Here is a 24,884-nt window from a genome sequence, read left to right as displayed (position 1 = left end):
TTGACTGGTTGGAAAGGGGGTCATGCTCATCTAAGCAGACACCTTACCATGACTACCTAACCGGTGTGGTGTGGAATGTAGACACTGGCCAGTAGGGTTTGACCCCTGGCCAGTTTGGGATAGTGTCCCAAAATGGAACTCCAAGGTAGGGACCCTTTCCTTATGATCTTTCATTCCTACCACCTGAGTTGGTTTTTCTCTCACTTCCCCACCCTTTCCCCCAATTAGGGTGGTGGAAGGGATGGGGGAAGTGAGAGAACAACCACCACAGGTGGTAGGAATGGGGTGGGGGAAGTGGCACCTTGCCCCTTCGCCTGTATTCTTGTTAAGTCGATAGTTGACAGTGGGTCGCCTCACTATCAACTATCGACTCCCACCCCAGGGCAGCATGGGCATCTTGATCTCGAGGCCCCTTTCTGATCCCCCTTTCAACCAGGTGGGGGCGCCTTCACTACTGCCCCCTTCTATTTCTCTCTACCACTGTAATCCTCCTCCACTTGCTATCTCCCCACTATTCCTTTCTGAGTTTCACTTTTTTTTTTTTTTTTACTCTACAGACAACAACACAACCAACACAATTCACACTAACACTACACGAACACTCATTAACCTACATAAATCTGGCCGTTACAGAGTTTGTTCATCACATTGCTTGACGCGGAGTTGGGAGAAACCCCATTACAATTAACACTATACACTACACCTCAATACCACCACGACACCTATTAGAATGGGCAATTTTTCGTTGGTGGTATCCATATGTTCATAAAGAAATTACAGAAGACCTTTCCCATTCTGATACTTGTTTATCTCTTCTCCTCAATGGGTTTGAGCCACACACGCCAAAAATAACCGTATCTAAATTACGCTATTCGCCCACCATTTTGGCTTTTCCAATTCTAGCGCAATATCCCCATAATTGTTTTTTTTAAGGTCCTAGCCACTGAAATCTCAGGAAACTAGGTGGCAGGACCTTCCAGAGTGAAAATGTAAACTAGTGGTTACCTGGTCTGCCTCCACGGGGCGAAGTGCGGGCAACGGTGGGCCTCAGCTAGGGTCCAGCGTCTAAATGGCCAGAGGAACAACGGTACATAACATAACACATTCACATGATCCACACACTTTTAAATCTCTGGCCTTCCCAGTGAACTGGTATACTCACAATGAAAGCAACGAGGAAATGGGGGAAACCCCTGGTGTCGTTAGACACTTAACACACTTTACACTTTATTAGAATGGGCAGTCTATTATGGGGGCTTTTTTTTTTTTTTTTTTTATGAGAACCCCAAACACGAGAGGTATTATAACCTATAGTACTTAGTACAGTGCTTGGGTTGGAGGTTGAGAAGACGAAAGAAGATATTTGTTGATATTGGACTTGAACTTCTGTAGATTGTAATTTTCAGGAAATACGTATGAAGGCAGTTGTTCCAGAAAACGGCAATTGAATGAATAAATGAGGAAGATGAAAAGTTGGTTCTGTGGTTTTGAAGTTGGACAGTAAATGGATGTTGGCTGGTGGCGGCACGTGTTTGGACTGTTTTGAAAGAGAGAGCGGGAATTATAGAAGCCAATTCAGAAGAACAGTGCTCATGGAAGTATCTGTAGAAGAGGCATGCAGCAGAAACAGTGCGTCTATGAGAAAGCGAGTGGAGAGACTCTGTTAGAGATGAATCATTAATTAACCTAACTGCCCTCTTCTGAATGGAATCAAGAAGCCTGAGAGAGGTTTTGGGGGCACCACCCCAGATGTGGGAACAATATTCCATGGCAGGGCGGATTTGCGATTTATACAGAGTGAGCAGCTGTTTGGGAGAAAAGTAACGCCGAGAGGGAAAGAGAAAACCAAGTTTTTTAGATGCAGAGGAAGCAATATTTGTGATGTGCTTGTGCCAAGAGAGATTAGAAGTCAGGGTAATCCCCAAAAGAGATATATCATTTTGCCTAGAAATCGGAGTGTCACTAAAGATAAGCATAGGAGCAGAAGAATCCTTTTTGCGAGATATAAGACAAGATTGAGTTTTAGAAGGGTTGAAATCAACTAAGTTGTCTTTGCCCCACTGGAGAATCACCTGAAGATCGGCATTTAAGGAATTGGCAGCAGATTTTCGAGAACTTGAAGCTGATTGAGCTGGACAAGGTTTCTCAAAATGGAAAGTTGAATGCAATGTGCTATCATCGGCAAAATTATGGATAGAATTTCCAGTCAATGGAAGAAGGTCATTGATATACAAGAGGAAAAGAGTGGGGGAAAGAACTGAACCTTGGGGGACACCGGCATTAGTGGAGAAGTTAGAAGACAGAGAGCCATCTACCATCACCCTCAGTGAGCGATCAGAGAGAAAACTGGATAACCAATTACTAAAAACAGTTGGCAAACCATAAGATGGAAGCTTGTTTAGAAGACCTTTATGCCAAACACGATCAAAAGCCTTTGAGATGTCAAGAGCAACTACTTGTGTTTCACCGAACCTTTCCATTGAATTAGTCCATAAATGGGTAACATAAGCCAGAATATCACCAGTGGATCGACACTGACGGAATCCATACTGGCGATCGTTGATCAGACGGAAGGTTTCTAGGTAGTTTAAGAGTTGGCGGTTAATTGATTTCTCCATTACTTTAGAAAGAGTAGAAGTAATTGCAATGGGACGATAATTGGATGGGAGGGATTTGTCACCCTTTTTAGGAACTGGCTGGATATGAGCAAATTTCCAAGCAGAAGGAAAAACACCTTTGGAATAAGAAAGTGGAAAAAGGCGGCAAAGAATACGAGTACGTTCAGGAGCACAGGTTTTGAGAACAAGTGGAGAAATACCATTAGGACCTGGAGCTTTCTTAGCATCAAGATTCATCAAAATCCTTCTGATATCCTTTTGACGGAAGACCACAGGAGGCATTGAATGGAGCGTGTTAGGAATGGTGGGAGGTGTTTTACCAAGATCATTAATACATGAGCTCGAATTAAAATGGGATGCTAGCAGGTCAGCTTTATCCTCGGCTGAAGTGACAACAGAACCATCTGGTTTGGATAGAGGTGGGAGCAGAGATGGGCAAAAGTTGCGGCCAATAGCTTTGGCAAGAGACCAGAATGCTCGGCTACCATTAGGGCAAGAAGCAAGTTTTCTACTCTTAGCTTGTTCAAACTCTAGTTTGGACTGATTAATAACTGCTTTACAATTGTTGCGAGCTTTGGTGTAGGCAGAAAATGAAACTGAAGAATTAGAAACAAGCCAATTACGATATGCAACGTTCTTCTCTTGGACAGCCTTAGCACATTTATTGGAAAACCAAGGTTTAGATAAAGGACGAGATTTTAAAGTGGAGTGTGGGATAAAGGATTCCATTCCTGCAAGAATAATTTCACTGACACGATCTGAGCAAACGTTGACATCAGAAGTTTTGAAACAGTAATCTGACCAAGGAAAAGAAGAAAAGAAGTCTCGCAGGTCATCCCATTTTGCATTCTTGTAATGCCAAACAATACGAGGTTCGAAATAGCCATGAGATAAAGATTCCATTGGAGAAGAGACAATCACCAAGTTGTGATCTGAAGTGCCTAAAGGACCTCTCACTTCAACCTTGTACTTAGAAGGGTTGTTTGTGAGAAAAAGATCAAGCGTATTGGCTGTATGATTAGGATTGTCCGGTATTCTTGTAGGTAAATGAACAATCTGTGCTAGGTCATTAGTAATTGCAAAAGCCTCAGCATCTCGACCTGCTGGGTCGGTGTGACTAGAAAACGGAAGCCAGCTGGAGTTGTGAACGTTAAAATCACCAAGGAAAATTACTTCACTGTTAGGAAAGTTGGACTGGAGAAAGTCAAGTTGCAAAGAGAGGAAGTCAAAGAGCTCCAAGTGATTAGTGGAGTTGGGAGAACGGTAGAGACGACAGATGAATTTTACACAATAAAGTAGAGAGATTTTAAGCCAGAGAAGATCAAAGAGAGGAGATTCCAAATTGCCAAGTCTTTTACAGGGAATATCAGAACGGACATATGCACAAGTACCACCTTTGAGGCGAAAGGAATCATACAGCAAATAATTTGGACATCTGAGATGAGCAGTAGTTGAATCAACTGATAACTGAGATTCAGTCAGAAAAAGTACATGGGGTTTGGAAGACTGCAAGTGGAAATGGACATCGTTGAGATTAGAATTGAGACCACGTATATTTGTGAAATGAATTAGGAAGTACTTGGGAGGTTTAGATCTTTTCGCAGATAAGCTTGCTCTATTATTTTGACAATTCATGGTGTATTCAATAGTAAGAAAAAGTGGGTGGGACATGCTGTATGAAGAAATGAAATTTTTGGATATGGCGTACATGTGGTAAGAATATACCCAGATCCTTGACATAACGTGGCCTCGACAATGCTCCCCGCATACACACTACTCGGACTCCCTCCAGTCACTATCTGGCAGAGTAGAGGTAGCAAGATTATACACTAGCTGATCCGGAAGCTTCCTAGAGAGTTACCAACAGGTTCAGTCCGGTGTACTAACTAGCGGCCGGCCTGCGAACACCGTTTTAGAGCTGTACCCTCGAAATGTAAGGAATATTGGATCTCGCCACGACATTCATCATAACCTCAAAAATCATCAATCATACTGCATGATGGAAGAGATAGGGAAGGGTTGGCCGGAACTTAGCTCTAGAGACTAAACATGGGTTCCACCACTTCAAGCCTCCAATAAGCAAAGTGGTGGTATTTCACCGGTTGATGAGAGTCATCTACCACCTAGTACTGCCTGGTAACATAGAGGCGCGGCGTTCCTCCATGTGGTGTGGGCGCCACACCTCGACCCCTGCTTACGTTGGTTCACACCTGGGTGGTCACCCACCATGTACTTGTGCATGAAGGTTATACTCAGGATTACTAACAGTCCCACCATCGTGAAGGTGCAAGCAGAGGATTTGGCTGTCATAGACCGTCCGGACTTCACCGAAATTGGGTCCACTTTGACTTGAGTGTCACCCGAATATCAGTTCCATCAGTGTTTTAGACTTCCAGGTAGCAAGATCAGCATGTCTGGCATATCTGAGAGAATGTCTGTGACAACCTCAAGGACCAAGAATGTCTGTGACAACCTCAAGGGCTACGAATTGTCAAAGATAATCGTCCAGCATTTAGGAGGACGGTTTCCGCTGTCTGGATATTTATTTTCAAGTATGCATGAGCTAATTTACATATTTCATAAATGACATGCTTTACTCATAATTTCACACACTCTACTGTTGGTGTTGCATCATATTACTTCAAAATTATGAAAATAAGTTATTTCGAAATACTAATATACGCCCATACAAAATTTCATTGACGTATATCAATGATTTTGCTTTTATCCAGTGTGGCTTTTTTCTGAGCAACGCACTTTTGTCCCCTTTCTGCGACAGTATAATGGCTATATCACTCTCCAATCCTTTAAGGTAAGGCCTCTTTCCCTCCACTTCCTGGAATATTTCGTTTATTTTATTTTATTATTATTATTTATTTATTTATTTTATTTTATTTGCATTTTTTTAGTGTTGTAATTTACGGACGCGACATACTGATGTCTCGTGACCTTCCTCAATTTCCTTACTGCTAATTCAAAGTAACTGTAATTGCAATCATGGCTACTTGCTCAGTCGTGCTCATTCTCCTTCCCACTACAAAACGTTCTTTACAATATGTATGTCCAAATATTTTCGGTATGAATATTTTCGCAAGGTTTCCATCCAAGTTAAGATTAAAATGCTTGAGAACTGTATAGCAAAATCCTCTAAATTGTGAATATATATTCCCCTAATATTCTCGTCATCTGTCATTGCTGAACTCTCAAATTAGTTTAGATCAAATTAGTTTTGGCAGGTGTTAAGGTAATCATTAAAGTTTAATTAGTCACGAACGATAGTTTTTGGGTACCTGCTTACCACACGCCGTTAACAAATGGACATAACCAACTTGCTTCCTGAAAGCCGACAAAATATTTTGTGTTTCCAAGCAACCCTTGAATATATACAGCCATTAAACCATCTAATTAATTGTGCCCAGTTAATTACTAGCCGGAAATAGAGCAAACTTTATGGAAAAATTAACCTTTCGTTTCTCACTTAATAAATTCGCTGTTCGTAATTTTAACCCACTTTAATTGCCGAATCGAAATTTGGTACTTTCATTAACTTTACGCCATATGTGTCCGAGTCTGTTTACCGAGAAACCACACTGATCTTATTAAACGTTCTGATTTTTTTATTTTTTCTTAATTGGCTTATTTCTAATATAATTATGATGAACCGCAAATCGAAGTATTTCTCAGTTCATATAATGCTCAATATTCCAACACTGTTAACACAAAAACATACCTGTTACTCGTGAAGTAAAGAAATATCTGCAGTTCTAATTAGAGGAAATAGGAAACAAGATTACCGAGAACTTCTTGGAGACAACCTAGGTCTAATTAAATGACAGAAATCTCCAAGGAAATAACCCAGACAGAGTAGTTTTCTTTCACAGAAAGAAACTGGGGGAAAATAATTACCATTAGGCCATTTGAGGAATGATAATAAATGCTGCAAAGCGAGTTTCACTAATCTATCCACTTATACATAAAAGACGAACTATAAAAGTGTTAAATAAAAATAAATATTTGACAACTGGTAGCAATGGTATTGCAACAGGAACTCTAACACAAGGTACAATTAACAAGAGAGTATAAATGCAGTTCTTTGCTCTCTCTCTCTCTCTCTCTCTCTCTCTCTCTCTCTCTCTCTCTATTATTGTTGGGGGATTATTCAAAGTTAAGAATGGCCAAAAATCAGCTTTCTGCTCCTTTGACCATTAACATATATTAGGTGTACAAGTTACTGAAATTGCATCATTTCAGCACATAGCCAACTACTTAAGTAGTTATAATTGGCATCATTAATTATATCTCATATTGTGAATACCTTCACAACGAGTTGTCATGACATTGCTCTACCTCGAATAAGTAACGCTTCACCATAGGAGAAGACTGTTGTTAATTATTCTCCGCTGATACCATCACCCATACGGTACCGTTTCGGAGCTTATTGGCTCCTCATCAGTAGGTGGGCAGGTATAACTTCGCAACACCAGGATACCTGCCCACCCATTGATGAGGAGCCAATAAGATCCGAAAAGGTACCGTGGGTGATGGTATCCGCTAAGAATAAGTAACAATAGTCTTCTCCTATGGTGAAGCGTTACTTATTCGAGGTAGTGCAATATCATGGCAACTCGTTGTGAAGGTATTCACAATATGAGATTTACTTAATGATGCCAATTATGATGCAATTTCACTAACTTGTACATTAGTTAAATAAACTCTTTACATAACCTGAGGCTTTAACCTTAAACTATACCGTAATCATATACTAGGTGTTAATTCGCTTAGTTTTGAATCAAGGAAATTTTATGCAGAGACCATTTTTGCTTTATTTTTTTCAGAACTTCTTTCAAGATATCTAGTCAAAATCGATATAAAATTTACAGAATACGACTTTGGTTTCTAATTTTAAAATTTGCCTAATCAACTGCTTTTTTGTCAATGGGAAAGCTGTTCCCACATCGTTTGCGTAGCCTTAAATGACAATAATATAGGCTTATAATGGTTTGGTAGTTCGTGCACGCTGCAAATCCGACATCTTTCAAATGAGCTCAAATTTGTTGTGGTTCATGGTGCTTCTAAGGAAGTATTTGTGGATGCTTCTTGACTTGCTGGTCATTGGGCCATTAATCGTGAAGTAACTGTGGCAACCTAGGGTGATGAGTAAAAATAATAAGTAATAAGTAACCATCTGTTCTGGCTGGTTATCACCATCACCCATACGGTACCGTTTCGGAGCTTATTGGCTCCTCATCAGTAGGTGGGCAGGTACTCTGATACTCTCTTTTTTGAATATGTTGAAATACTGCTAACTGAACAGGTACCTTGTTTTTTGTTGATGGCATTTGAACTGCAAATTTGATGAAAAGGGTTTCGTTAAGGGCTCTCCTCCCATATTGTTGACTTCTGTTAAACCTTCTTGTCAAAGTAGTGTCTTAAATCCAGAATCACAAAAGTATATTTCACGTTATACTCATAATATTTGCACGTTTCGCAGATGTGATTTTAATTATCAGTAATAATAAACAATGGTAATCTCCTGGTACCATTCAATGCTTTCATCCGCGTCTGATATCCACTCATGAGCCGAAATATTATAACCGCCCCTGTCTCCACAAGTGGACGCATCTCGCAGCACATAGGAGTCACCGACCCGCGCAGCATATATAGTGCCGGCATCAGTAGCTCCTTCTCAGTTTTTCAGTACCCATGCAATGTTCGAAACTCGTGCAATGGGGAAAGGAAAGGACTTGACGGAATTTGACAGGGAATGATTTTCGGCACTAGGAAGGCGGGGGAAGGGGCGCAGAATTTTGCATAAAGTCAACTTTTAATGCTCGGTCACATCCTCTTAATTAATTAATTACAGCAAGTTAGTTAAAATACAAGTGCAGGGATAAAATAAGCGAACCCCTTTAGTACTAATAAAAATCAATTAGTCTTTGAACATGTTAGTAGCCAATCTGTATAGCAATATGACAACCGGTAAAATTAAACTCCTCTTTCATGCCTCACCGATATTAATGTTACTTTTGCCAATTGAGTGCTCTAAAATAAGTTCTTCAAAAATCCTTAAAGTTACTTATAACATCTAAAACCTCAATAATATAGTATACTTAATAAACTATCAGGAGGTTGCCCAGATAAAATATATTAGATATGGTCGCTCCGACAAATCAAACACACGAACCTACTTTCATTACAGTTTCCATAAAAATGAATCAAGTAATGTGAATAACACTAATTAAACCATGTGAATTTTCGTTATTAAGTAAATTTTATTGTGTAAAATTATTAAGTAAAGCAGGGTGTAAAAGTAAAGCATGCGTGAAGTTTTCAATTTCTTAATTGAGCAAAACTCCCGCATAGTGGAACTCCTTAGTAATTGACCACGTTTCTAGATTCCATATTGAATCCTGTTATCGTGGTTAATCAGGAAAGATTTGGAGGCTGTTCCTAACTTCACAGAAACTATGGTCTATTCCGTTGAGAGTAGCCGACTTCAGAGGATAGACCACTATGTCTTCTATTCTGTGAAGTTAGAGAAACTGTCAAATCCTCCAAATGGATATAAAGTACGTATAACAGAAACGCTGACTATTAAGAAACATAAATCTGAAAAGTGAATATTTTAAATTCGCTTATACCCATGGATATTTCTAAAGCAAGGACCCAATCAGAACTACACGTTTCTCATCGCACATTGTTGCTTCCATATTTATTCACAATCATTCCTCCCACGCGTATTTATGGGTTAATTCAGAAAAGTTTAGCCATTGTTTTCCAATTATCTTCCTCACTATGTGATTTGTTTATCGTACTTCAATCTAATTTTTATACGACAGTTGTTATACTGTTTGAGGCGCATCAGCGACTTAGACCATATTGCTCCGTTGTGTATTATTCCGTACAAGAGTGTGTTCACGGGCCGATTTACAATGCGCGAGGAAAAGCCCGGAATTTCCCCGTTATAATTTTACGGAGGAAAACCGTAAACCGTACTTCCTCTGCCTGAGATCAGTTAAATACCGCAGCGACTGAAGAAGACCATAGAAATTTTGAGGTTATAAACGGGAATCGAACCCAGGCTTCTCTAAAGGAGTGACAAGTAGTGAAATCACTATACTGTCGCGGAGGACGGTTTTGTTCGTTGATCTTAATGTCTTATCTATAGTTTGCATTTTATTCCTTTTCCACGTACTTTACAGAAAATACAAAACTTGACAGAAAATACTGAGTGAAAATACTGATAATACAGAAGCACTGCTGAATTATTAATTCACATCTGCAATCTTTGAAACTACAGTTGACTTTCGATGTCAAATGTTTGCCGATGACCTTAAAGTCTACAAGGTTATCGATTCAATCTCTGATGCTCATATTTTACAGTTTTGTCTCGAATTCATCTCATATTGACTCAGTGAAAACAAGATGTTTTCCCAGACATCGGCTTAAACCTGTAATACTATTGAATTATGTCGATGGTGATCGGAGTTACTCATCACTTCAGATATAAATAAATAAATAAGATCTTTATTGTACAGTTCACCGGTACACGCAGGTACCACGACCATACAATACCCTTCACGGCATCATGCCAGGGGTTATCATATCTCGGTGTTTCATAAGTCAAGATCTTCATCCATCGACGCGCATATATAAACATCCTTCCCAAAGCTTTTCCACTTCTTGGTCTCATCAAATATATTACCTCGGCTTTCAATAGTGAGGTTTCTACTGTGACCCTTTTCAAGCAAATAATTTTACCTGTCATTGGCAATTATTCCATTATTTGGCCTCAGTCCCAGAAATATCTTTCGTATCTACCCGAATGTGTTCAAATCTATTTATTCGTTTCCTTTGTTTCAAGAAACACTTAGAGTTCCATCTCAGAGATTGCAACACTATACAATGGGTTTCGTTTAATTCTTCTTAATTTAGAATGCAACCTTCAGTCTTCTTCTTTCATTTATAATTTAGTTCACAGTTTTATTGACTCTCTCTCTTGCTCTTTTAACTTATGCTTGGCACGCTCCTCGAGCAATTCTCGTCTTCAATTCATGTTCTCCTTGAGCCCGATATTTCATGTATGAAATTAATTAATCTTTCATAGGATTGATATTTTTGTTCCCAACAAGTAGTTCAGGAAGATTAGGTTATTTCCTACTGTGCAAAAGTAACTTATTTTTATTCTACTATTAACCTATTTTATTCAACTATTAACCTATAATTTATTCTACTATGTACAGTTGACTGATCAAGGGTATTTAGCCTCTCAATTTTTTACGTTATTATTCATATGTTATTATATATTCTTCAAAGCTTTAAACAGTTACATATTATTGATTATTGTACATTCATATTAACTGTCATTTTGTATTTCTACATACAGGTGAACTAGTGTTTAAAATAAAATAAATTTTCTGTTTATACTCCGGGAGGACTACACTGTTACGGGAGTTCACATTATAGAGAGAATACAAGAAACAGCAGTCACTCTGGGGCTTGACCCCCTGTCCACTCAAAGAGAGCGTGCTACTGCACTAACGCTCCTGACCAATCACTGTAATATATGAATTATTTCAAATAAATATACAAATAAACAGGAAGATTCAAAATTAATGAAACCCAAATTACGTTATTTTATCATTGACAGCTGAAGCGAATTTAATTAGAACTATTATAGTACCTGGCCATCCCCAGATGTCCAAAAGTTGTTGTTTTTAGCTTTCAGTCACTAATCATTTTCCAGGAACAGCACATGCTCATAATCCAATAACCCCATAGTATTATCTTTCGGGCTACTTAAAAGGAGGGTACTATATACGCTAATAACCTTTACATATTAGCAGAATTAAAAGTCAATATCGAATTGACTTTTAATTCTTCAGAAATTTCAACGATAACTGCTTGAACACTATGCCAAAACTCAGCAAAGAAAAGCGTGATAATTAATATTCGTATTAGTATTTGTATTACTGATAATTATCAATAATACAAATAAGTTAATATTAATTATTAATTAATATTAGTCTATGGTGCACAAAAGCCCCAGCTTCAGGAGGGTCAGCCAATTAACAAATACATAATGAAATAAACTACATGTGTGATTCCCTCTTCACGCAGGGACCTATCCAACTGACTACTGAATTTTCCCCAAGCAGTCGTACCTAAACACCCACCCACCCATGGAGGCAACTTCATTAATTAACAACCCGTTGGAAAAGAGAAAACTTCCTGTAATCCAGTATAATATAAATTTTGACATCACTCTGTGTATCTCTTCGAAGTAATTTAAGAGAAATAGAACGGTGGTCCAAGTGCCGATCCTTGGAGTTTCCACTTCTTACAGTTATCCCAATATGAGGAGTAAACATTAATCACAATTCTCTACTTCCTGCCTTGCAGCCATTCTGCAATCCGGCTAATGACCTTACTTGTGATCTCAACATGTTCACATGTTACAACTTATAAAGAAAATTCTTGTGCGGGACCGAGTCAAATGCTTTGCTAAATTCCAATTTAACGATGTCGAAATTATTTCCTGCATCCAGCTCTGAGTGGCTGTGAAAATAGATAACCAGGTTGGTTAAACATGACTTTGCCTCAACAAAACTATGTTGTGTATCATAGAAATTCATTTTTATCTAAATAACTCTATATTGTACTCTTGCTTATTGAATCTATGATTTTCCTTATTACTACAGTCAGACTAATCGGTCGATAGTTATCTACTTCGCTCTTAGAACCAACCACCTTTATGTATTAGCAATATATTTTCACATCTCCAATCCAAAGGAATCTCTTCCAAGTTCTCGTAATTAATTTTATTTTACTGATACAATGCACTCTTGCTGCGTTCCCCAAAATTGCTGGGCATAAGTCTTCATTTTCAGGAGCCTTACTTGCCTTTACGCTCAAAACTTTTTCTTATTCATGCTTTCGAGCGTCTTACGCAGTTTCTCTTCATAACGCCTTCCTCCTATAAATCGGTGCAAAGTACCTGTTAAATTCATTTGCAACATCAACTGGATTACGTAAGACTTTCCTGCACCCATTACGCAAAGGCCCGATTTGACAAGTTCTCTTCATATTTGTATTCATCTACTAGAAAAGCTCCTTGTTCCCCTTTATTTTCTCTCTTGGTCAACAATTTCTTATAATCAGGCTTTGCCAACATAACCTTTTCTGTAATGCTACAGATCGATTTGGAGTCACTGCTTTTTATTGCTTTTGAATTTTCTCATGCCATATTTTTATACTCTATTAAATTGGCTGGATTTTTCTTAATGGTATAAAAGCCGTTCATGGCTTCTCTGATTGGGCGGTTGGTTGTTGTAAGGTTTTAGGAGCATCAGCAACTTAGACCCTATTGCACCATATACAATGTGTGTGTGTGTGTGTGTGTGTGTGTGTGTGTGTGTGTGTGTGTGTGTGTGTGTGTGTGTGTGTGTGTGTGCACGCGCTGTTGCCGGCACGGGATTCTTCTGAATGGTTCCAAACTTGCGTTGGCCATGGTTCATGCGTAGTTGTGGCGTACCTCCCCGTGGTGTAGACGGACACTGGCAGGCTTTCCAGGTGATCGCCTGCCTGGTGACAAAACGGCCAGAAACAACTAAACAACACACATACTGCAGGAACATAATATTACACACATTTCTGGCCTTTTAAAGAGCTCTGTAATTATCACAGTGTACAAAGGAGGAGTTGAACTTTCGTTCACGTGCTGTCCTACATAAGATGCTATACATGTCTGTAAAAATGTGTGTGTTCTGTGGTCGTTTTATTGTTTGGTAGACGAAAATTCGCCAGTTTCCGGTAGCAAAAACCATGTTACCCTCGCCTGAGACTGACGACTATCTCGGCCTTGCTGTGAAAAACGTCTGTAAAAATTCCTCGCGTCATTGATGGGATTTGAACTCAGGTCTTTTCTACTCAGTGTGGGCAGGGGGGAGGATGGTGATTATATCAACTGTCTGACCCACGAGGGTGTTTCTATGACTAAAGGTCACACTAAAGCCACTGCTTTAAAGGCGTTCCATAATTATAATGTAAAGAAGATGAAAAGAGTTATATGTGCTAATATTTGAGAAGGAGGGCACTTCGACGTTTATTGCAATGTCTATTTATTAAGTCAGTTTGCGCGGGTAGCACAGTGGTGTTGTCGCCGTCCTTCCCACACCGGGTGGAAAATGCCCGGGTTCGAATCCCGTCGATGATGCGAGGAACTTTAATGGGCTTTTTTCACTGCATGGCTGAGTTAGTCGGTCTCAGACGTAGATAGCAAGGTTTTTCCTCCAGAAACTGGGATTTTTCGTCCAGCAAAAGAGACAAATCGACCATAAAACACAAGCAATTACACAGATATAATACACACAGCGCGGCAGATGAATTAAATTATTCGGGTGGCCTAAAAATAATAGTTTTTTTATATTATTAAGTTAATAATAATGATAATAATCACTGAATAAAAGTTATTGTAATCACTATTTTATTAAAAAGGCGGTTCAAAGTCATTCAATAGCTTTTGTGCACCACACTCACAGCGTGAGTGTGGTGCACTTTTGTGGTGCACAAAAGGTCCACACTCCAGTCACCCATTCTCCTAAACAAATTGTTGGCTTACGCACGATAAAGCCTTCGTAGTTAGTACAGTTGGTAGGATCGCCGTTATTCCCACACTGGGTGGAAAAGACCTCAATTCGAGTTCAATCGATGACGTGAAAAATTTTTATGGGTCTTTTTCATAACATGGTTGAGTTAGTTGGTCTCAGGCGAAGGTGGCATTGTTTTTTCCTTCCAGAAACTTGGGTTTTTCGTCCCGCAAACACAAAGCTGACCTCAGATCACAAGCAATTTACAGACAATATACAAGGAGATATATGGCTTTAGTCACTGATGCTCCTAAAACCCTACTACAACAACAAAAACAATACTCACTTTCAGCAGTCGATACTACGAATTATGTGGGTGAAAGTGATACGGAGTAAGAGAGAGAGAGAGAGAGAGAGAGAGAGAGAGAGAGAGAGAGAGAGAGAGAGAGAGAGAGAGAACAGCGGAACTAATGAATGGCATTGAATCACCTGTTCATTTTCTTTTGAATATAGAATAGAATCCCATTCTACAATTTTCGCCCTGTGTAATTTACTTTAAAATCCCCATTTGAATTATGATTTATCAGGCAATTCTCTCCTACTTCCACTTCAACGGCGAGCTCATTCGACATCTGAATTGCTGCTTTTTATGGGGTACATATCAGGAATATTTGCCAGAACCTGTTACTACAACTTATAGGAATAAAATATATATATATTTATTTATTTACTGTCTGCATCATGCTTAGGATGTGATAGTCATACTGTTTATTCTGCACGATATTTAAAAATAAAAAAAAAGTAATACAGAAATAATAATTACAGCAATTCAGTAAATCTTTTGTTAATATGTAGTATATTTCAGTATTTACCAATAAATATGCTAGTGGAAAATACTAAATAAATATGTAAATTACAATTTTAATTTACATATTATACATACAACATATATACAGTATATGTGTGTGCGTTGCGATCTCTGCTACAAAGTGGAGTTAAAAAAAATCGTATAATTTAGTGATCAATAATGAATTACTCCCACGTAATTCAAAGATACGAGTACCTCTGAATTCCTGGTACAAGAAAATAAATATTTCTATTATTTATTCATTTATTGCAGCATCAATTTCAAGTTCAAACGAATTACTTCTTAAAGGCAGCTTTCCAGGCATATCAGACGTGCTCGACGTTGATGTAGATAGACGTGCTTTCTTGTCTGATAAGCCTATATTCTAAAGCGATTTGAAAATAATCGTTTAATTAAAAAAAAAACCGTGGTTGATTAGATAAATTCTAAGATTAGAGATAGTCACTGTAAATATTATATCAATTTTGACTAAATCATAAAGGTTTAGGAGAATTTACACATTAAATGAACCTTGTATGAAAGAAACACGATCAATTTCTTATGAATGGCTTGATTTTCTGAAGGGCATCTTGTAAAACTATAGAAATAATATTTTAATTCAGCAGTTATTAGATTCGTATTTGTGTTAGTATTAATATGGCAAATAATCCAAAAAAACAAACCTTATGAAGCATCAGCCAAAAAAAAAAAAAAAAAAAAAAAAAAAAACATTCCCCTGTTACCCTGTCCATCCCTTCCAATAGTTTTTCTAGTTCTTCTTGAATTTATTCAAACTCCTCACTTCCACACAACAAAAGATGAATTTGTTCTAGATATTTCTAGAACGACCATCAATCCTGCAACCATCCTTCCTCAGTTACGAGGAAGTTTATTTTTTTATCTCCTTATTGCGTAGTCTAAGTAAGAGGGGAATGCCATCAGCATTGAGCTTGCTCAATCCATTCAAAGCCTTAAATACTTCAATTAGATCACCTTGCAGGTGCCTAGTATCCTGACGCTGCAATTTGCAGAAATGAAGCCTATCTTCATAAGACAACCCTTTCCTTCCCTTCACCAATCTCGTTGCACTTCCCTGCAGCCGTTCCAGCAGCTCTACATCCTTCCTAAAATGAGGCATCCAGACCTCTATGCAGTACTCACTATGCGGCCTATTTGGCTGAATCAAAATAACCGACAATGACAAATCAGGGTATGCGGCGCTGAAGAGTTCGGTCACAGACCGTGCCATCAGCACAGTCTGTGACTGAAAATACGATTAGGAATTTTTTGGGAATTTAGGAAAGTTGTGGAGCAGCCTCATTTTGTTGAAAGCACAGAGTTTCTTTATTTTGATCCCGTTCCACATATACGTTTTCATTCAAGATAACTGGATTATGTCATGGTTCCTACCGTTCCAGTATCGGGGGCCTTCAAATAAAAAACGACTACAGACCGTGCGATAATCGAAATCCGTTTCAGATAGTTATTTTTGGAGAATGATATGATACGTTTCGTTTCTTTTTCTTTGAGTTTACTAACGTACAGAATATGCAATTATTCAATATTATTAGTCATGTCTAAGGGGACATGACATGTACATGATACAGTACATGGCTTCCTCACAGAAAATAAGGTAATTTCAAAATTACACCTTTGTTTTCACAAGCGCACTTAAAAAGCTGAATTTGAATTTTCTACAGAAAAGTCCACTCTTTATCAATATTTGCCAAGTCGATATACGACCACTTCCTATAGTCTTGATTTACATGAACGTCTTTCTAACAGTTGCAATACAGCTTCAATAGTTTCTGAGGCATGACCACCAACTTGTCCTTCTGACACCTCTAGCTGACATTAAGTAACGAACTATCTATTTTATTTGCCGTACTAACTTTTATATAATTATTAATTTATTTTTAACAGGCATGCAAGATGCTGAATATTTTCCGAAATGTTCACGGCACTTCCTCCAGTAATTTTGTTCGAATGTGTGGATCATAAATGTGCTTCTCGAAGTTAAACAGATTCATTATGTTTCTTACCTCCATTAACGTAAGGAAATTTAAATCATATTCCGATCCATATTGTCAAAAAAACATCAACACAAAAATGTTTAACTCTTTTACGGCCCGTCCTACACTTAGAGGAAGGGGAAATTTAATCAAATATGTATACAAACTATAGTGTATTTATAATATGAATTAAAACGCAAAAATACACTTACACAGATCATAGCTTATGTTAAATCCTCGATGTCGGCCATGCTTTTCTTTGGAAGAGTAGAATCGCAGAGTTAGTGAAGATCCATAGGAGATCAACTGTAGTCCACGAGGAACAAGGCTGGAATTCCCACAGAGATATACACTTCTACTACCCTCCTCTTCATCTTCAAAAGAAACTTGGACGTAATCATTTAGACACCGACCATGTTTGTCTGGTCTACCAACATCAAACTCTACTACTATTAAAACAACTCTTCCGGTAGGTGGTGATACAAGGGTGAAGTTGCATTCAAGTAAAGGTAAATACCATTTTCCAAATCGAATACTTGTAAGATACCCTGGATCGGACACGTCAAGTAGTTGGTTCCCGCAGTTTGACAGATCAATAATTTCCCAAGTAGCTTTGAATCCGATAGCAGTGGTGGAGAAATCAGAGTGGAAGGTTAAAAATGCTTCGTTTCCTGAAGAAACAAAATCGAATCTAAGAGAAAAAAAGTATTTTGCTTCAAAATCTTTCTTTAAGTAAAGAAGGGAATTTACTTCAATATTATATTAAAATAGTTTATATTATAGCAGTCCCCTTCTTGCAGTTAAAAAGTCTAAAAGATTTTTTTTCAGAGTGCCTTTCATTCTAGTAGAAATAAATGCCTTCATTTCTTAAATTGTTATTAAAATGCAAACAAGCACGCTTCCATTGTTTGTTAAAACAGCAGGCAGGAAGGAGATTAAATTTGTCTCCCAGAGCACAAGCAGCCATGAAATCAACACGAACTTAATTGTTATAACAACTGCAGGCGCTGCAACACGAGATTTCAAGCAAATTAAATACAGACGATTACTAGAGAAACCTCATTGGTCTGTAACAACTTTCGAATTAGAAAGGTCGTTTGCAAGCTGAGTTTAACAGTAGCATTATTTATTTCTGATGTGTTCAAATACCGGAAAAAGAAAAAGAAGAAGAAAAAAAAAACCAGTTTAATTATATGGGCATATGGGAGCAATTCAAATCCCATCTGTATTTATACCAGGATTTACGGTTTCATTTGAAGGATTGAAGTGCAATAGAGTATTATGATTTGTCAGCCAGGGCGGCCTAAAAGTAAATATTTTCATAAAAAAAAAAAAAAAAAAGAGAAAAGAAAAGAATAGCAGTTGTTCCTGCTCATTAGCATGCTGTTCCATGAATATCAATTGCTATCGGAATTCTCGCTCTTTCTAATGAAAATAGGCGAAAAATTAACAAAAAATAAAAATAAAAATAAATAAATAAAAAAATAATAAAATAAACAAATTAATTAATTTAATATCGAGTTTTCATTACAGCACAACCCATCTGATCAACAGCTATTGGCAAGAGAGAGCACATGATATCGGGGACTGTGCGAGTGAGATATTTTTATAGATGGCAGAAGGCAGGTTTACTGTGAGAGTATTGATATTGAAAATAAAAAAATAAAAAATAAAAACAATGAATTTTTTGTATATATTCCGTGACGACCACACAGCGAACGGAATTCACAAGACAGAGTGAATACGTCACCGTATTTATCAGCTACGCGGGCTTGACCAATGGCCAACTCAAACGCAGGTACAAATGTACCCTCGCATTTGACCAAGAATTGATAAGAATTGATAATTTATTTATCCCTATTTTGTGTTACAATTGTTGGGAGATAACAGCAAGAAGGGAGGGAGAACACATAAGCCAGAGGCTTTTTAGGGGGTGTTCCCTTTGAAAAAGATAACAATAAAAACAGATACATCATGAATCGGACATGTTTCTACATTCCATTACCGAGACTACGTAAACCAACCACACATGTCGCGTGGTTAACAACAGTACATACTTATAATTACATTGTGAGTACTTTTACAATAGCAAGTATGAAAGAAAAATTATGAAATAATTGCATAGAATGTTACAATTTATGACAGCTATTCCTTCAACTTGTTTACACAATTTCCAAACTGGTATGCATTGTGGCAAGTTCAGGAGTTGAGTGGAAGGTGATTTAGATCAGACCTCCCTGGTGATGTGTTCAGTCAGGAGCTTCTTGAACTTCTTTAGTGAAATGGCATTTTTGATGTTTTCAGGAAGATTATTCCAGGTTTTTGCGCCTCTGTATTTTATATTTTTCTGGCCTATGGCTTTTCTGAAAAGCGGAACCTTCAGGTTCGCTTCATTTCTTAAATTATATCTTATTCCTTCTTCTTCTATTGTTATAAAAAAGGATCTGAAGAGAGGAGGAAAGTTTGGTGTTTTCAAAGCATTGTAGACAAAGACCGCTTCAGCTTTTTGTATCAGTTGGTAGATGCTTAAGAGTCTCGCTTCCTTATATCTCGAAGTCACCGATGCATTCCAGGGAAGGCCCAAAATTGAACGAACACATCGATTGACAATTGAATTGATTCTCGTAAGGTTATATTGACTGGTCGTACCCCATGAGATGATTCCATATGTGAAGTGAGGCTGTATTAAGGAAAGGAATACAAGTCTGAGAAGGGAAGGAGGTACCCAGGCAGAGGCTCGGGTACCTCCTTCAGCTACCCTTCGGGTACCACTCAGCTACATCTATTTATAATTTTTTATATCATGACTACTAGGTCCGAGGAGTCTACAATTAATCATTTCGATGAATACATAATGAATACAATCGTTAAACGTATTAACCATTAACAGTCACACCAGGTTGAGCCACGGTTCACGCAAACTCGTATACTATGGCACTCTGGGGCTTGACTACCCGGTGTTTCGGGTAAAAGTAAAATGTTTATTAGTGCAGTGGATAATACTTTTCCACTGGGGAGAATAGTGCGTGTGTGTTTAACTAGGAACATTACCCTGCATCCAAATCATATTTGCTACTGCCAAGAGACATACATTCTGTAATAAATGTCCAAACAGGCCTGTTTGGACCTGTTTGGACATTTATTACACCCAATTACTCATTGAACTGTACAACGTTTTCGTCAAACAGGTAGTGTGAATGACCATAATGCACCTTAAGTCAATGGTTTTAAAGGAAGGTGAATTGCAGTAAGATGAAGAGACAGATTGTTGGTGTTAAGATATAGCAGCGAAAGAACTGTTGTTCGTGTGCTATGGAAGGAAAAAGGTATCAGGAAGATGAAGATGAAGAGCTTTTGAGATTCTCTAAAAAAAATCTCTACCGAAGCTCCAACAGCAAAACGTGGATTGTCGAAAGGGAGTGTACATCAAGATACGAAAACCTTGAGATACATGAACATCAAGTTAAGTTGTGCATGAGCGTATCCAGATAAAGTAGCTAGGGAGCATATCCTACTTGCTGTTTGAGCTCATGCACAATGTTTCGTCATATCATCCATCGAAATATGCACTGACAACTTATTTTTCTCTGATGTAGCTTGGCTTTATTTGGACGGTCACATCAACAGCCATAATAATCCAATATAGTGCACAGAAAACCCTCGGGCAATATTAGAAAGATTTTACATTCACAAAAGGTTGCTGGGTGATGTGTCATCTCACGAAAGATTACTACAGAGCAAATTTATTTAATGATATCTAATTATTTAACGATCGTTGAGGTGTAGCAGGATTTTATTTGACAATTCATCTATATGCGTGCAGTGGATGAACTATAGTACTGGTTCCAGCAGAACAAGAAAAACAAGGCATCCTCAGCTTGAGAAAAAGGTTTCAGCAGAAGACAGAATAGCTAAGAGTCAAGATAGGCCAACTAACGCAGTACCAACCGAAAGGAGAAGTAAAAAACTGATTGAAAAAGTGAAGAGTAACCTCAAGGTAGATAATACCCACGGCAAACAAAACACCAAGAACCAGAGGATAGAAAAATACCTAAACACCCTGAAGATGAACCTACTCGCACTTAGCAAGAGACTTCGCCGACAGAGAGTTGTGCCCAGTGGAAAACAAACAACCGGAACTTCGATGCAAACCAAAGAGCCTTTTACAGGAGCATTTCACAAGAGGAGAAGCAAAGTAATGCACTTCTCGATCAGAAGGTAATCAAGGAGTTTTGGGGCAACCTATACAGCAGCAAAGTTAGAAATAACGCCCCGATCCCCCGAGTAGACTTAGAACGGAAGAAAACCAAGGACATAGAAGAGATGGTAGAATGGGAGACTCACCAGGAAGAAATATAACAGGCGAACCAGAAGTCCCACAAATAGCGAATCCCAGGAACAGACGATATCCACAACTCCTGGTACAAGATGTTCAACAGCACACACACACACACACACACACACACACACACACACACACACACACACACACACACACACACACACACACACACACACACACACACACACACACACACACACACACACACACACACACACACACACACACACACACCTTTTCACAATCCTGCCCGCCAGGGAAATCCTTTTCTCTGATGCGCAGCACAGTTGGTAGTATAATCACCGTCCTCACACGGAGTACAAAAGACTTGAGTTCGAAACCCATCAATGACCGAAGAATTTTTATGGGTCTTTTTCACAACGTTTCTGAGTAGTCGGTATCAGGCGAAGGTAGCATGGTTTTTCGCCCAGCAAACAGCAAATCGACCACAGAATACACGCAATTCATAGTCATATTATATAAAACGTTATATCGCTAAGTTGCTGAAACGCCTAAAACCCTATAACAAATCAGCCAACCGACAGAAATGCAGAAGATCTATAAAATTTACTCGACAGTGGTAAACTTCTCAGAAGCAACTATGGCGAAATGGAGAACCACTAACAAGGACGGAAACATCACGACCAAATCAATATACATGAGGAGAGGAACGTTCCAGTGCCTGAGCACACTCTGGTTTTGTCTGGCGCTCAACCTGCTATCCACCAAGTTTAATACCAGCAAGAACGAAAACACCCTTAAAGAAGAGAGGAAGGACCTGTACACCTTTTCCACCTGACGTACACTCCCGCCTATAAGTTTGGAATAAAAAAAAAAAAAAAACAGAAAAAATATTTAAGAAATTTCCAGAATATTTGAGAAAGGTGTGGAAGACTCCTGAATATTGTAGAACACTGTAGATAATTCCAAAATATGGCAGAATGTTGTAGCTGATTCTAGAATATAATATTCTAAAAAAGATTGATACACTATTTTTTAGTGAGTATTGATGGGAGTATTGATACAATATTATGGAAGACTGTAGTTGATTCTAGAGTATTTTGCAATAATACAAATTGGGGAATGAGAGCTGTGACTTATAAAACTGAACACCCATCATTCAGAAAGAGTGGTGTAAGTTTTGTGATAAACATGGCAAGAAATAAAGAATTGAGCGTTGAAAAAATAAGTATATAACACCTATGTATAAAGAAAGTTATTTCATGAGAAGTACTGACAAAGAGCGAGGTGTTTCATTTAACGGAGTACGAACTGCCATTCGACAATTCAAGGAGACTGGCAGTTCAAAGGACGAACCACGATCAGGAAGACCTCGTGCAACAACGGAAGCACAAGATAAGACCATAACACTGATTTCTGAACGCAGTCGACGAATAGCTGCACCTGAAATTCGAGATAAGTTCAATAGGAACAGAGAAACTCTTGTGTTTAGATTCACGGTAAAACTCCGTATTAAACAAGCAGGACTTTATAGTCGGGTAGTAATCGGAAAACACTTAAAAAACCTGAAATAAAAATAAACCGTTGTCTTGGGCTAAAAGCCATCAACTGAACAGTGAAGCAACGTACTGTGGTGGAATGAATCCAAATTTGTAATTTTTGGATCCAAGCGAAGAGTTTCTTTGAGATGATCAACTGAAGAAAAAAAAAAATGTCCCACATTGTTTAGAGAGAGAGAAATCTTTACTGAGATAGTGATGTACATAGTGGTGCAGTTGCAACTGTCCGTCACGACACAGTGGCCAGGGGTTAACAATGTAATATGAATTACATTGCCTGAATAAACCAAAAAATTAAAAGAGTGCACTAATAATGAATAAGTTAAATGAAGTATCAGAAAAATAGAGAAATGAATTTGGTATACTAAATATTAAGTGAGTGTTTACAGAATGAGTAAAGAGAATACATCGGGACTCAGGTTATAATATTGGTGGCCTTGGCCACCCGCTACGGAGTATATAATGTCGATCCTGACTAAACTGTTGAAATCGACATCTAGACCTTGGACGCATGATAACATCTGCTGAGGAAGGAACCGGTCCGACAGGTGAAGGCGTGTTTGAAGAGGAAATAACTGTGGACCACTGAGATCCTCCACGCACAGTTATCCCAGAAGGAGGGAGAAGAGATGAGACCAGTCATGAGCTTGACTGTAATGGCGATTCTTCTTTCATCAATGAGCCAAGTGAGCCTTGGGATGTCGAGTGTGTTGGCCATAGCGGTGGTTCGGAGCTGGGGAGGGAGGCTGAGCTTGTGGCAAGCCCATTTCAGGAGCCAATATTCGAAGGAGAACACTGGTTTAGTGGTAGAGGGAGATGCGGATGCCCAGATCTCTGCAGCATAGAGAAGTGGGGAATAAACAATTGTTGAAATGTATCTGACAATGGTGGATTTGTCTGGTACATGTTGAAGATGCTGCTTGCAGAGCCATTTTATTCTAGCGGCTTTTGCGACAAGCATGTCTACATGTTGGCTGAACAGAAGCTTTGAGTCGAATCTGATTCCTAGGTCAGTACGATTTTGAACAAGTGGGACAGAAGCTCCATTGAGGGCTGGATAGATTTTTGTTGGGTTTGTTTTAGCGAGAAAACCATGGTTTCTGATTTTTCTGGATTTATGCGTAGACCGAATTGCTTGAAGTAGTTAGATATTACTGCGAGAGTGGATGTTAGTTCTTCCGAGATTTGGTGAGGGTCTTGGTTTGCTTTAATTGGCTTGAGTATCTTTAGGTCGTCAGCATATATTAGGGTATTTGGCTCTTGGGTTACCAGTGGAGCAATGAGGGCGGTCAAAAGGAGGCCGGACAGTACTGCCCCTTGTGGGACTCCAACCGAGATTACTTCACTGTATTGGGTGTTATCTGCAGACAGTTTCAATATACGGTTATGCAGTAGAGATGTCAGGAAAGCTAAGATGTCACCACCTATCTGATTGTGGTTCTCTAGTAGCTTTAGGAGATATGGGACGTGCACGGCATTGAACGCAGATTCGATGTCTACTAGGTGGATACTAGTTCTTCTCTATTCTCAAAGGCTGTGATGATCCTATTGGTAGTTTCTAGAAGATTGGTCACAAGTTGATCTGTGTGAAAGTGCATAGTGAATTTGTGTGTTTCTAACAGCTTCAACAGGCAGGATGTGTTTGATACATAGAACACTTCCATAAGATACTCTCCAGAAATTAAAACAAATAAAAGATTAACGAGGAAGGGATCGGTCTGTGATGGAATCATCTAGACAGTCAAGTCCGTGAAAATCTGCCCATCTTAAAAAAAATTTAGGGGAACCTTGAAGATCGCTTGCAATAATGTTAGTCAAGACATTATTATAAAGTTAATAATCGCCTGAATCACCTGTGATGGAGTTCGAATTTTTGGCCTTGGCTTGACTAGGTATTCCTTCCATTGGTATGGGAAGCAGCGGTGTGAGAGCACTGAGTTAAAAATATGTAATAGAG

At 38.6% G+C, this 24,884-nt stretch overlaps 1 protein-coding gene across 1 annotated transcript in view; it reads right to left on the bottom strand.

Annotated features, from left to right (window-relative positions):
- LOC150080917 (uncharacterized) overlaps positions 1-24,884 on the bottom strand; it is a 408,289-nt gene that overhangs the window by 98,734 nt on the left and 284,671 nt on the right. Inside the window, exon 13 of the mRNA XM_090380855.1 lies at positions 17,278-17,756. Within this exon, the coding sequence (XP_090236981.1) occupies positions 17,278-17,756 (479 nt within the window). The remainder of the gene's footprint in view (positions 1-17,277; positions 17,757-24,884) is intronic.

Source organism: Mastigoproctus giganteus, chromosome 9 (genome assembly GCF_048544385.1).
Source record: "Mastigoproctus giganteus isolate SK-2022 chromosome 9, ASM4854438v1, whole genome shotgun sequence".
NCBI classification, from domain to species: domain Eukaryota; kingdom Metazoa; phylum Arthropoda; class Arachnida; order Uropygi; family Thelyphonidae; genus Mastigoproctus; species Mastigoproctus giganteus.
The sequence above is the reverse complement of the archived record's forward strand: the minus strand, read 5'-3'. Positions and strand labels throughout refer to the sequence as shown.